The sequence below is a fragment of the Drosophila persimilis genome, unplaced genomic scaffold, assembly GCF_003286085.1.
Source record: "Drosophila persimilis strain 14011-0111.01,24,50 unplaced genomic scaffold, DperRS2 tig00000606-arrow-arrow-pilon, whole genome shotgun sequence".
Classification (NCBI taxonomy): Eukaryota; Metazoa; Arthropoda; class Insecta; order Diptera; family Drosophilidae; genus Drosophila; species Drosophila persimilis.
Window position 1 is genome coordinate 1,146,369 of NW_020825324.1, and position 15,202 is coordinate 1,161,570.

Below are 15,202 nucleotides of genomic sequence, written 5' to 3' on the forward strand. Positions count from 1 at the left end.
TCATCTTTTTTTGCTGCTTCTTTTTGTTTATTTCCTTTTCATTTTCTCACGTGGCGCACGTCTGATCTGTGTGTGATTGCGTGTCGATGCCATAAATTAATTAAAAACAATACAAGAAACAAACAGCAAACACATTTCGTCTTGCTGCTTTTGAAGTTACTTAGTTTGCATAATGGCTTCCTCTGCTGGCTGTTGGCTGTTGGCTGTAGCCAAATGCAATCGATAAATGCTAATAAAACTAACACACATGAGCCCACCTGTACCCACATGAACTCATCTGGCACTTTTGGGGTTATTATATAAAATTTTATAAATATATGAAAAAAAACAAAATGAAACCCTTGCGTGGGCGGCCATCGAAACGCACTTGAAAGCAGCGATAAAGACTCTCACCTAACCCCACATAGAAACGCACACAGACACACACAAAGGCAGGCTAGGTCCCACACTAATGCAAACACAAAGCATAAAAATCATAATCATTTCTAGCACTGAAAACGTCAGCGACATGCTCGAAAAAACAAAACCAAAAATCGCACATGAAATGGGTTTGGGAAGAAGTGTGCTGGAAGAAGGGGGTTGGGAGGTGCATGTATGTACGTGTGGTGGGGATTCGTTAGGGATTGCTTCTGTTCGGATAGATTGGGCAACGGGAATATGGGGGGGAATATGGCAGAAGATTTGGCTGCGACAAACAAGAGGAATCAGAAGAAGGCATTCACGCCCATGCGTCCACAGTACTCTCCACCTCTTTCACCACTTCTACAGTGCGTTTCAGTAATCTAAAGCAGTTTGAATGATACAATGCATAAAAAAGTCATTATTTCCAAATCAGTAATTATTCATTTTGGGATGCATCGATTGTTCAACAATGGAAAATTGACATTTGATGAGAAGAAATATAATCGTACTGCTGATAGTTTTGTGACGCACTGTGGGCCCAAGCCTGAATCCCTCATGTGTGGGTGCCAGCTCTCTTTCCCTCCATTACCCCTTCTCCAACCATCTATTACCCCCCTCACCCTCCCCTCTCTCACTCCCTTTCAGTCCAGCAACTGCTTGTATCTAGCCCCTGAGCCGCGTGCGATCACGAAGCGCATAAATGGCATTTGACACGTGACAAAAATTTTGAATTTTAATATTTGTACCACTGTGCCACTCCGTGGTTGTGTCCCTAGTTCCTGTGCTTGTGCCCGTGTTCGTGTTCGTGTGCGTGCCTCTGGGTGGGTGTAGGTAGTGTATCTCTGGATGGGCTGGTGTGTGCTTTGGTTAAACTGAATTTCATTTGGTTTTTCCTGCCCGCCATTGTTTCTTCGGCATCATTTCCTCGATGCTTGTTCTATGACTCTACTACAGCCGTAGCCTGTGCCATTGAAAAGACTGTGCCATTTGCATCGTGTGGAGAGTGTAGAGAGTGTGTGGGAGGGTGAAGAGAAATTTGTTTGCTTTGCATGTGCGAACACTTTGTTCGAATGATGCGACATAATAACTGCCAGCAACCAGTTTCCAGTCGAGCCAGGCAATCCAGCCATCCAGCTATTCCACTGCCCCACCGACCACTGCCAGACAGGACTGGAACCACTGGCCCATCGTCAGCAATACGGCCGGCTCCTTCCGGGCTGCCTCTGGACGCGCATCAACTCTTGACTGCCTATTAAATATTATGGCACTGCAAACGAATCAACAACAGCAACAGAAACGATAACACCAACACTCACATCCACACCAATAATACCAACAGAAACCTAACCCACGCCATCGTCAACAATAACACCAACAAACCGAACAAAAACAAGTATGGAATACCACTTCGGGTGCCGACGCTTTAGCTACTCTTCCAGATCGATCGTATTCCGATGTCCTACTTGTACTACTCGTACTGTATTGCATCCGAACTACGTATACAGCGTGCAACAATAGATCCGATGCCTGTCAAAAATAAATCGTTTAAATTCTTACGTTCTGAGAGTGGCAAAATTCTGGTTGATCTAATAGTGCCCTCTGAGAGGGTGTTCAAAACAATCATTGGCTGGACATTTTGCATTTTTGGCAATTTTTGGCGACGTGACGGCAAATAAAAGTTAAATGAAAATGAAACTATGCAAATACTCGTACAAGCGATTTCTGTGAGGATAGATGGAGTGGTGCTAGTGGTGTCGGTGGTGGTGGCGGGTGGCGGGTTGCGGGTTGCGGTGACGGTGCTGATGGTCATGTTGCTATGGCCATCTTGGCCATTTGCCAAACAGAGTCTCTGTGGAAAGCAATGAGCCAATGCTCGAGAGCCACAGCTAGTTTATTATTGTATTTTCAGAGGTAACGTCTTCTGGATGATATGATGACTGATGACCAGGCACTAGTTTACGGAAATCCGTGGCGAGTCATCGAATTTCAAATGAGAGTATTCTGTATTCTGAGCAGCTTAAGACTGAGTGCTCACTCCTTTGCCTTTGGGCAGCCCAATGAGTGGGATTGATGAGCATCTGAATCATTTCGATCCAATATTATCCAATGTGATGGTAACAATTTTTACAAGCTATCCACCAGTCAATTGGAGATGTAAGCTTGTAGAAAGAAATCGAATAAACGTCACACTCAGACACCAATCGAGCAGCCAACGACACAGTCTGTCCTCAGTCCTCAGTCCTCAGTGTTCACTTTTCAGTCAACGGTGAAAGTCAGTGGGACTCTCGATGGTGAAAAACGATGGAAAGTGGAAGACTTCAATGGAGCAGAGAAACAATGGCAACCCTTGGGTTAATTGAGAGACCCTTTTAGGACTCGGCAGAGGCATTGTCCTGGATCGATCTTGGCAGCAGCCAGGAAGCGACCGGGAAGATAATCGGATAGCCGTCAATTTATATTGAGTTCCACCTCCAGGCCAACCAGCGTGTAAGAAAAGAGTCGACTAGTCAATGGGCTCTTCGTTCGACCCTTTCGAAGGGGAACCTTTCCACCACCCCCAACGATTTCGGGGACTATCTTCCTGCAGGCTGGAAAGTCGTCGAGCGTGAAGTTGAAACGACGCCAGGCCCCAGTAATCCAAAGAGAAGGCATGCTTGATTGCACTAGCCCCATCATAGCCAGAAGAGGACTATCCTATGCCCCCCACGGCCCTTCCAAAGCCACATGGATACATGTACATATTAATATTTGGCCTTATATTTAAACTATTTCTGGTCGTGTGCATATTTTTCGATTTGGACTTTGCACCGTTGAGTTTCCGGTTGCCAGAATTCCATTCCGGGTCACAAGCTGAACCGTACGGAGACGGACTTCGGCTCGTATGGAGTCTGGGAATGGGATGGAGTATGGGTATGGTTAAGGGCATGGGATAGTTAGATGCTTGGCTGAGCAGCTGCCGTAGCAACAGTCATGACAGGCACACCCCCAGGGCCGAAAGCATGTGAAATATTTTTACAAAAAAGCCAACTGGAATCCAGTTTTAAAATTAGGGCTTAGGACACTTCAGTTTTCGGTGAGAGGCAGATAATGGATGAGGGAATCATGGATTTAAAATATTATGTGTACATGGAAATAATCATATATTTGATTGTTTATTATAGAATACTTGTACATATATTATTTTAGGGTATCTGCGTGTATTGTTGCCTTTTGTTACACTTTTGTTATTCATTTGCCGAATATAATCTTCATTTTAGGACTCCAGCGTGGGAATAGTAGGCAACGACGATTTCTTGTGGTATAAAATACGAGTAAGAAGGTTCACCACACACTTGGCAAACGTAAATCACAAAGGTTTCTGGTCATGAACATCGACATGGACATTGGCATTGGCATATGCCTTTAACGAGGAGGCCAACACCCTCAAATGAGTGCGTATCTGTCTCTGTGAGTCTGGCCGTCTATCTATTGCTGTGTAGTTGTACTTTAGCTTTTGCAATCCAAACGTTAATGGTCTGTCAATTATCGCCACCCAGTGAGTGTAACGATAAGATATCGCCTTCAGGCACAAAACCTTCCTTCCCCATTCCGCCCGCTATCTATTCCCCCTACATGTGTGTCTGTGTGTATGTCCGTGTCCCCTCAACACTTTAGTACATCATTTAGTACGAATTAGTTATGGACATAGAGCACACAAGTCTCACCCTCACCCTCACCCTCGCTCTGGACCTCGCTCTGGCCCTCACTATGTCTAGGCACGCTACCCAAAGCCGAGCCGAAGACGGACAATCGATGGGAACAAATTTCCACACAGAAGGCGCAGGAAGGAATTTCTGAGCGGAGTCGGGTCAGAGGTCGGCTCTGGTTGCCCTTTTTACATTTGTATTTATGGCCAGGGCCAAGACACTGCGCACAGCACACAGATATAGCACACAGCCACAGGCACGCACATTGAGATGATGAGGCCTTGGTGGACGGTGTTGAGCATAATACTCGTACACAAAACACAGAAATTGGCATTCACTAGCGACAGCACTGAGAAAAACTTCAGATAGTGGTACAAAAAAAAAAAAAACAAGAAAAACAGTAAGAATGTCCCAATTGTCCCAATGCGTTGCTCGTTGCCCTTTAAAACTGTGCCGACAAATTCCGAATACATTTATTTCATGTCTCTCCTTCCATTACACACAAATATACAAGATTATACGTGTAAAATGTGGCATTTCTATCTGTACTATGGAATGCAATCATCTTGGTGGCCTGCTTGGACTGTACTCGTATCAATTATCCCTTAAGATTTTGGCACAGTGCATGAGACCACTTCATATACAGACAGTCGGAGAGACGCACTTAAGTTCGTACCTCCTTCTTAGTTTCCGCCTTAGTTTCCGTCTCCGTCTCTGTCTCCGAATTGGTCCCCGACTCAGACTCTGTTTGACTGAGTGCCCATTAGACGATGACGATGTGGGGGAAGGGAATGGCAGTGCCAGTTGATGGCGTCTTGGCCCTGCTACTACTCGTACTCGTACTCGTACTCATACTCGTACCCTACCCCTATCAATTGCTCCTTTTGGCCGTGCATTTATCTATTTAGACGCTTTTAGTTTCGGCTTTGGTTTCCAGGGTGGCGGCATCCTCTATATCGAATTGATTTCCAGCCACCACTCACCCAGGACCAGGACCAGCGCCAGGCCCAGACTCCAGGACTCCCAGATTCGCAGACTCTCAGCTCCATTGTTCCTCTTGTTTGTCTTGTGTAAGTATTTTTATTTCTTTTCATGCTTATTGGAATTTTATTATCAGCTCATATAAATGCAATAAAATGTTGATATATGTGCGCCAATATGGGTGAATGTGAATGTACGCAGGCTCCTTCGTACTTACCAAAAACACCACCCGAACCACAATTTTTCGTTCTTTATTTTCTTCCATTGCCCCACTCCGCCCTCCTTTGAATTGAAAACTTTTTGGATGTTTTTGCTTTGAAATATTTTCAGTTTTTATTGATTTCTCTTTATTTATTTAATGTATTCTCATACCGCTCCGCTCAATTGCTGTTAGCGGCCATTCCCATTATTATTACATTTATTGATGTTAGGTTTTATTGCTATTATTATTAGCTATGGTAATTATTCCCGCATCAGTAGTTCGCCTTTCTTTGGAGCTTAGCCTACGTTTCATTTAATGCATAATCATCGTAATTGTTCTAGAAAAAAAAACAATCAAATTTGACCATTGCTTTAAAATAGTTCTCAGTTTTAGATCCTGTCTTTTTCTTGTTCTTGTCTAGTTTTACACATATTGTACGCACACAAAGACATATGTACTGTATGCTTACTGGGCAGAGAGACCTCACTATACGGGTATACATACATACATATCTATATAGTTTTCATACATATGTATATGGGTGTGATTATGCGGAGGGGCCTTAGGAGTACTTACTATCATTAAATGGGTATCGTATCAATTCACAAATTAACGAATTCAACAGATAACAGATAATAGATAACAATTCATCGGCACTGAAACTCAGGCTAAAATTTCGATAAACCAACAACAGGTGTGTGAGTATCTGGGTATTTGTGTATGTGTCTGTGTCGTGTACGTATGCATGTATATATGTATAGTTAATTCAATTTGCACATTTACCAATTAGCTATAATTAATAAGCGTTTTCTTTGGAAGAACTTAACTTAGGAGCATTTTGCATTGATCTGAATGTTGAACAGTTTCCATCATATTGTATCTTAGCCTACTATCCTTATGAACTACTCGTATGTCTAAGATTATGAGAAAAAAAACCACCTCCACTCACTCAATCAAACACTAAAGCACACACACACGAATACACACAGATAATCAGAGGGATACATTTTGAAGATTTTAGGAAAGTATAAAAACCGTTGAGCTGAATTTCCTACGGGGATTACATTCCTCGTATTTGGTAGTGAGCTATCGCTTAACGCTTAGTGCTTAATCCGAGGTACACATAATCCGAGCCTAGGTCTTAGGTGCTACACAATATTCATTCATATCATATATGGAATTTTGTATAAAGTATTGCATATGCATTTACGAGTATCTATCAATTATTTGTCACATAGAAACAGTTAAGAGGACGGCCATTGAAATCAGGGACCCAAATCCAAATGTGTCTCGGCCCGGCCAACTACGATAGCGTTTCGGATAAGGATTAGGATTCTGCTCTGGCAGGACGATGCCGATTCGAATATGCTCGCTCACTGATCCTGATTCTGATTGAGAGCAAGGGGCAAGGCTCCAAGCAGTTTGGAGCAGTCTCGAAACGAAGGCTAACCCGCTTTCCATCCTTCTATATATACAAATACACATACATATAGTCCCATCCAACTCCACTCTCTTTTCAGTCAGCACTTCGCTGGTCCAGGGCACATTCGAGGGGGCATCGTTTGGTCGTGATCCGATATCCGACAGGCCTATCATCGTTGGTGGGTCAAGGGTTTCGGTCCGTGTTTCAAAACTCAGTTTTTTATATTACACATACGATTATATATCTTATCGTAGTACTTCAGCTGGGTCTGGGCAACTATTGCGCCCTCGCCCAACTTTACCTTTGCCTCTCTTAGCGGCTGCAGATTACTTCTAGTAATGTGCTCTACATACCCTGATTCTTCGCACTTGTCCGACTTGCTATGCACTCTCCCTATACCTTATACCTTATACCTACATATCTCTGTGGGAGTATCAGCTATAGTCACCGCATATATTCTTTTCCCGAACTTGCGTTCTCTGGGATCTGAAAATGAGTATTTTCGGGCAATGGTTTTGGCGTACTAGGTACGCCCCTGCTTAACTTACGAATATTCTATGCGACTAACCTAAATACCTAAGACCTTAAGGTTTTAAATGCGCTTACATCTTTCACTATCGAAATTCCTCTTAAAACGATGTAATTTCCTTAGGGCCTTGGCCTATGAGTTTTCAGCTGAAACTGAACAATAATCCGAATTGTGCTCTGTAAGCAGTTGTGGCATCGAGGGTCAGCGTTCCTGCGATTTTGTTTGATTTTTGGGGCTCATTTAGTTTGTTTTTGTTAAGTCTTTTTGTGTGTGTGCATGTGTGTTCAGCGGACAAGTTATCGGTTTTGGTATAGGGTATCTGCCATTCGATATATCTAATCGCGTCGACTGTTACTGATTGAATGCGATCCTTGGGTGGGCAAGGCGGTTTTGGAAGACAGTTCTTGATTGATTATAATCAATTTTGAAAGCTATCGATGCATTTATCGATCACATATATGATCAATCAAACTTACCGATAGACTGATAGAAAATAGTTTATTTGAGTTACCGTGACCATTCTTGACCACCCATCCATCCCTTACTTTTTCGCTTATCGATAACTTATTAATATCAGTTATCGTCCTTAACTTGATTCATTCGTGTGTGTGAGTGTGTGTGCTGTGTGTGCGTGGGGCCGCTGACCTCAAGGCCCTGCTTGTCACTTATTTATATCCTGCCTAATACAGCTGCAATACACTAAGTATCGATACCAAGTATCGAAACGCTAACTTCGAGCATCTTCGAAATCTTCTGCTTCGAGTTGCCGTTGCCTTTAAAGATATGGAATTTCTTCTCTACACTTATCTACTCATTGGGGTGGGGCTGGAAGGGGGAGCGGGGGCGTCATTCGGTGATGGGAATACGAGTAGTTGTCTGCTCGTGATATGTGATAGGTCAGGAATTAGCATACAAAACATTATCCTCAATTTAAAGCGAATTGGTTCCAATCTGATCCGACAACTTGTGGAACTTATGGCTACGGTAGAGTTATTTTCAGTATTCAGTTTGGGGAGGGGCGTTTGATTATATCGTTCGAGATTAGGATTAGCTAAACGTAATTGTTTAAAATTGTACCTAGCCTACAGCTCGTAATGCTCTCAACGCGATATTGGTATAGAGATTATATGTGTATAGTACTTATGCATAATTAGAGCTAAATGGTAGATGTATATACAGATCTATGTACATAGATGGCTGAACCTTTGAGTACACATGCTTAGGGCTATTGTACCTACGAACAAAACGAACGGGGATCTCCTTGCCTCGAGACTTATATGCCTAATTGAGTGGCGAGTATCGATCGATCCATCTCTCCATCCATTGCTTTAATTTGGCACTGTGCTCCAAACATACATCATTCCATTTACCCATTCATTCATCCATCTACTTACTTACACCTTTGATTAAGTACAGTTTTGCTCTTAGTCCAGTTTCGGCTTGCTTGCTATTGCTATTGTTGTGATTGCTGGTGCTGCCGCTGCTGCTGCTGTCATGCTCGTCGTTTTCAATCACCCCATATGCATGATCTTCTTGAAGGCCTTGCGAAACTCTGGATTGAATATCGTATAGATCACGGGATTGACAAAGCTGTTGATGTAGCCCAGCCAGGTGGTCATCATGTAGGCCGTCAGACCCGGTCGGCAGTCTTTATTGAATTTGGCGCACATGGCGTCCATGATGTTGCAGGTGAAGAATGGCAGCCAGCAGAAGAGGAAGACACCTTTTGGCCAGACCGGGATTAGGCCAGAGATGGATAGATTGTCAGATACAGATACAGTCAGAATGAAAATGATTTGCAGTCTCCCCGCTAGTTTGCCCTTTTTTTGGCTTCCGCTTAACTTACCCAAAACGATGGCCAATGTTTTTGTGGCCTTGCGTTCCTTTTTGGCCGACGATTTTTCGCGTTTCTTTTTCGAGGCCTTGTGCACCTTGTATATCGTGAATCTACGCCAATAGGACGGCACGCAAGCGGCAAGCGGCAAGCGGCAAGTGGCAAGGATAATAAGCCATGGTAAATTGCATTTTCCGAGAGGGAGAAAAACGTGAAAATAGAGAACGAGTAGAGACCAGTGAAAGTGTGTAGCAGAAAGAGAGAGAGGGCGGTCGGTTTCGTGGGTCGGTCGGGGTTACATTACCAACACTCAAAGCTGAACTAATAACTGTAATTAGGGAGGACGGACGGCGTTACTCACCTTGACGCCTGCGAGTTTTTCTTATCCTTGCGCGAGGACGTTTTCGATGTGGTCGATAGCGTTGAGTCGTTGCGTGCCAAAGTCATGGCCTCCTGCACTCCATAGCGGACAAAGGACAATGGCTTCATGGCGACGCTGCAAAACGGAGCACAAACGGAACGGAACCGCACATCAGGCAATGTTTCGGGTACAAACATGAGGAAAGTGGACGTGGAACCATAAGTCCCCTACAGGGTCTGGCTACAGGGGGTGTTTCGCAGAGTTTTAGGGTTTTGCTGTTTTGACGGGCATATTTTTACAGACTCAAAGGTGATGGAATGCGATCAAAAGAAAAGAGATAAAGGGAGGGAGTCATAGGTTTTCATGGGGTCAACAGATGATATATACATGATAAGAAGGCTATGCAAAATATTTTTCATGGTGGTACGATCGAATGTATGTACAGTAATACGCTAAGGGGGCGCGGGGGATCTATCTAGAGGGTCTGGAGTAACTGTGTGTTCAATGGCAAATACCTGGAGTGATCGACTGCCACTGACCTGAGTGGTGGCTCGCCGCGCTTCGGCGAGTCCTCGGCGGTGTTGCGCCGGCTGCTGACACTCGACCGCTGCAGGGTGGCTCCGCTGGGCAGGGGGCTGTCTGGGGGCGTGGCGCTGCTCACCGCTGCGGCGGTGCCGGCCGGGCCCGTGGCCACGCCCACGCCTGCAAGGACATCATCAACGTTTGAGGCTGCATAACCAGAATCATGATTACCATTCGGATCGGCAACCACCAGCTGCGGCTGTGTGGTGATCTGAGCCACAACGCTGCTGCCACACGGACGCCAAAGCGACGGGGATTCCATTTAATTTCCAATCGGCGTTCGAGATGATGATTGGCGTTGGGCAATCAAATGCAATGCAATCCGGCCAGGACAATCAATCAATCGATGCCACAGACAGGCGAACCGGCAGACAGAAGAGAGCGATGGCAGCGACGACGACGACGATGACGATGACGACGATGACGATGGTAATGGCGATGTCGATGAGAGGACGAGAAGATGAAATTGGGGGCGCAAAGTCAATTAAAGGCAAGGCATAAATTGAGTTTTAATTAAGTGACGCATTAATTGAATTATTCAGATTTATTTTTCACATCTTCTTTGGTTTCGCCTTCTTTTTTCCCCCGATTGGTAAAAGTTGCCAATAAGGTGGTCTGTCGAAGCGTAGTCTGTCCAATACCCAACCAACCCATTCCTCTTTGTGCATCCGGGCCGGTCATTAATGGTTTCATTTCATGTCCTTATTGGATTAAGCAGGCCATCAGGATGCTAATTGACTGTGCTTAACGCCAGGTTTGGGTCGGGGTTCACGCTCAGGCTCAGGCTCAGGCACGAGCTCTGGCTCAGACACGGACTGGACTCAGATGCGACCTCAGACTGCGATTCAGATTCAGTTTCGGTTTTGGAACGTGATTGAGCGATCGATTGGGACTTGTGGCGGCTGGCTGAGAGTGCTGAGTGCTACTCTTATGGCAAAACAATTGAGACAGTAGGGCCCTCTACTGAGAGACCCGTTTTGCAATTAGATTGACATTTTTCTGTTGCCAATGCACTTAGTGCAAATGCAGACGATGCATACGACTCTCAGGCAGCAGCTCTCACAGGAGTTGTCCAAAGGAGCACTGGGTGGAGCTGTGTTGGGTTATCTATTACGTGCTTGTGGCACGTGAAAAAGCTGCCAGGTTGTAGATTGCATCAGGGGGACGTACCGATGCCCCAACCGAACCCTCAAATTACACTGTGCCACAAAGCCGCACGCATTCATTTTGCTTCACACCACGAATAGCGCCCGGCGAATAGCGAATAGCGGGAGCAGTGTGTTTGTATCTGTATCTGGCTTGGACTCCCTTTGTGGATACTCACTTGCCGGTCTCCTCGACGACGGTCGCCAGCATGAACTCGGTGGACTTGTCGTTCACAATGACATGACAGTCGTCGATGTCCGGTGAAATGGCGTTTTCGTCCTCCTCCTCGTTGGAACCACTGGCCGTGTTGGTGGCCGGCTCGTCCGGCATGATCCGGCTGGCATGGCGACTGCTGTCGAGGGCCGTCTCCGCCAGTCGTCTAGTCTGGGCGATGTTCTCGATGACGCTGCCGCCCGTCAGCTCCGAGAGATGCGGCTTACGGGCAGCCCTCTGCTTTCTGGCACGACTACGTAGGGCCTGTAACATAGAGGTAGACGCAGAGAGAGTGGGTCAGTGGGCGGGTAAGTGGGTAAGGGGGTGAGAGGGAGACAGGGAGACCTAATCCAGGACTGATGCGCTTGCAGTCTCCAGGAGAAGGCTGCAGCTAATGTGTGTAAACTAAAATCTGACTCTGCCATTCCATTGGATGCGATTCGACCCGATTGGGTTTGGTTCTTTGTAAACTGGTGGATTGTAAACTGTGAATTGTGCACGAGTCAGCAGGGAATTAAAGCCGGGAAAATCAGGGCAGCCATTCATGAGTACTCCGACCAGCAAATCCGATTTTGATTACCTACTATATGCTAGGACAAAGAGTACTCTGAGGGCATGAAGGAAGGGCTTTTATGCCAGGACAATGATAGTATACCGAAGCACCAATTATGCGAACACTTCACTTTTGTATGGAAAAGCCTCATTCGACATAGTTTCTTGAAGACTCGTGACTGAACACTACTCACCTTAAATATGTTCCAGTAGAGGAATACCATGATGATGCAGGGTATGTAGAAGCTGCTCAGCGACGAGTAGAGTATAAAGTCGGCGTTGTAGAAGGCGCACACATCCGGTTCGCGATTGGGCGTGTTGTTTAGGCCGAGAACTATCGGCGAGCCGATTGCAGCCGATATGGCCCACACCAGCAGTATCGTAAGGCAAACGCGGCGACTGTTTTTGTGCTTGGCGTACTTTATTGGCTGCGTCACAGCGATATATCTGTCGAATGCAAAGATACAAAGATTAGTGGGTGGCACTAATAAACTGGGGAGATTAGCTGAGGGGAGGCCATTCTTACCTGTCTATGGAGATGGCAACTAAGTTGAATATCGATGAAGTAGAGCATATCACATCCATGGCTATATAGAAATCACAAACAACATCAGGCAATGCCCAGGCCCCATTTACCTGCAAAGAAACGGGTACATACTCGTATATTGTTCTCTTAATCTTTTCAGCCTATAAGGCTATGAGGATGCGAATGGAGCAGGGGGGATACTCGCTTAGGGTTCTATAACAATATTTTTCTGTTCCCATTTGGCCAGAAATTAGTTTTCGAGTCTATCTCTCGATGGGCATCTCGGCCACGAGACACGAGCAGGACAGAGACAGACTCCATAAAAACCTTAACAATAACACTGGGAATTTCCAAAGCCAAACAATTTGTAGCACACAAAGCCCATAAAGAGTGGAGAGTGGGGTGTGCTGCCGGGTGTGCTGACTTGAAGGGGCAGGAGGGGCAGGAGAGTAGCCGCTGAAGCCTCTGCTGAAACTGACATCGACATCCCTCTCCAAACAAACACACCTACACACGCACATACATTCATTTTTCTTCTCCGATCGTTTTTGTGTTTAAAGTAGGCAAACAAACTCAATCTCCAGCTGAAACTCAAACTGAACCTTTACCTTACGGCCTCATTTCTCCCCTCTCCACCCTTCTCCGCCACTCCCACACACAGACAGCAAGTGCAAAGTATTTTTGGAAGCCGAGCCATGAAAGTGAGAGTCAAGTGAAAGCAGCATAGAAATACTGCACAGAAATAGCCTAGCACAGACCCAGACCCAGTCGCAGACCCAGTCCCAGACCCAGACCCAGTCGGAGTCACAGTCTCAGCCTCAGACGATGGCTGAGACCCGTAGCCGGGTCTAAGCGAGCATAACAAAAGTTGAGCTCTGGCTAAAGAAAGTGGCAAAAACTTTTCGATATAAAGACACACGCACGAATGCTCATACACACGAACACATGCACATGCCACACACAAGCACACACATAGACTGACACTCACACACACACACATACTCAGATACACGTGAATGGTATGGCATTTTTTTTACAACATTTCTTTGCCTTCCTGTTTCCATTGTCAGGCACATTGCGTATACGAGGCGTACGCGTACGCGGCGGAGATGGCGATGGCTTCTATGACTGCCTGCAGCTGAACTATAATTTATAATGTATTTTTGGGTATTGAGCATAAGTGTATATACACATAAAAAGAAAGAACGACAGAGTCTGTTCATGTCGTCTATTCTATGTGTTTTCTTTTCTATACTTTTCTTTATTTTGGTTTTCTTTTCTTTTCATTCCTTTTGTCGCTGTCCTTTTTCGGATGGCGCCAAAAGTTTCCGCAATCGATTAAGGTTCGACTAAATGTGAACCGAGAAGAAATATACATACCTAAGTATATATATGTATATAAATATACTCGTAAAGACATAGAGAGAAATCCTTCTTAGAAAACAAATGTAACATTTGTCGAATTATTTATGGCTTAATCATGAAAACTTGGCTCTGAATGGGTTCCATTCACTTTCTCCAGGCTTCATTGAATTTTTTAATATTTTGCCAAAATTTATACATACCCCTACCCCTATTTGGTTCTGAGTATTGTGTAAGCGATTTCCAATTCACCGAAAGTGTCTGCCCCGTTTTCTCCATTCTGTTCGCTTTCTTCGTGTGGCTATGGCTGTTGCTATAGCTATAGCTGTGGCAGCTCGAAAATGTTCAATTTATGTGTATTGTGAGCATAAAGGCTCTTAAAGTCAGCCGGCTGCCGTCTGGCCTCCTCGCTCTCGTTCTCGCTCTCGCTCTCGCTCTCGTTCGCTTTACTTTTTGTGGGTTTTTGGTTTATTTTAGAGGAAAAATTGAAAGTAAATTTCTATGCTATCGCTATTGTTTGTGTGCGGTTTTTGCAGCAGCAGGAGCAGCAGCAGCAGCATCAGCAGCGGCAGCAGGGCATAAAATAAATAAATTTATCTATTTGCACAGTCAAAGGCGAGCGCACACACAAAAACCCAAAGGGACAAAGCTTTCAGATGGCATCCCTATACGTAGCCCTGCCACTCATTGATACCGACTGGGAAGTCGGAGGCGACAATGAGGAAGAGACCGAGACACACCCACACACACACACACACACCCACACACGAAAACAGCGAGGGGAGACGGAGACCGCATACAAACCCAGCCACAGACACAGACAAAGGCAAAGGCAAACACACGTAGCCTTTTTGATAATTGAGCTTCTGGTTTTTATAGTTTGCACGCAGATGGAGTCCAGGAAAAGGATACGAGTATATCCCACATCGAAGCGAGTACATAAGAGTTTTGTGCAGAGGTAAGGCTACATACACGTAGTGCTACTGGCATATACTTTTCGGGCTTTCGAGTGGGTGGTGAGTGGTAAGGGGTGAGTGGTGAGTAGTGAGGGGAAGTAACTATTTGTACAAATCAGTGGCACACACAAATACTGCTCTGTGGAAGATGTGGCATGAAAACTGGCTGAAAGGCAGACTCAAAATCCATTGAGAATCGTTTCAATGATCTGATGTCATAGAGTAGTGACCAAAAGCCGATTGAAAAAGGCGGCTAACATTTGTTAATGCCAAGCAAAACAGAACTCCATAAGCATTCATTTAAGAAAATCTTCTCAGCAAAGTGAAGGAAGAAAGTGTAGAAGATTCTGTGCTAATTGTTTTTCCAGCACTGATTTGGCTTCAGTTTCAGTCGCTCCACAGTGAACACCAAATAATTGGCTCTTCAGTTTCCGCACTGGTTCACTG

At 45.1% G+C, this 15,202-nt stretch overlaps 1 protein-coding gene across 1 annotated transcript in view; it reads right to left on the reverse strand.

Moving 5' to 3' along the window:
- Window positions 1–7,693: 7,693 nt before the first annotated feature.
- Window positions 7,694–15,202, reverse strand: part of LOC6597322 (dopamine D2-like receptor) — a 52,457-nt gene continuing 44,948 nt past the window's right edge. The window contains exons 5-11 of the mRNA XM_002022474.2: window positions 12,438–12,547; window positions 12,106–12,358; window positions 11,325–11,623; window positions 9,958–10,227; window positions 9,419–9,553; window positions 9,070–9,170; window positions 7,694–8,946 (exon numbers count right to left, since the gene is read on the reverse strand). Of these exons, the coding sequence (XP_002022510.1) occupies window positions 8,735–8,946; window positions 9,070–9,170; window positions 9,419–9,553; window positions 9,958–10,227; window positions 11,325–11,623; window positions 12,106–12,358; window positions 12,438–12,547 (1,380 nt within the window). The 3' untranslated portion in view covers window positions 7,694–8,734. The remainder of the gene's footprint in view (window positions 8,947–9,069; window positions 9,171–9,418; window positions 9,554–9,957; window positions 10,228–11,324; window positions 11,624–12,105; window positions 12,359–12,437; window positions 12,548–15,202) is intronic.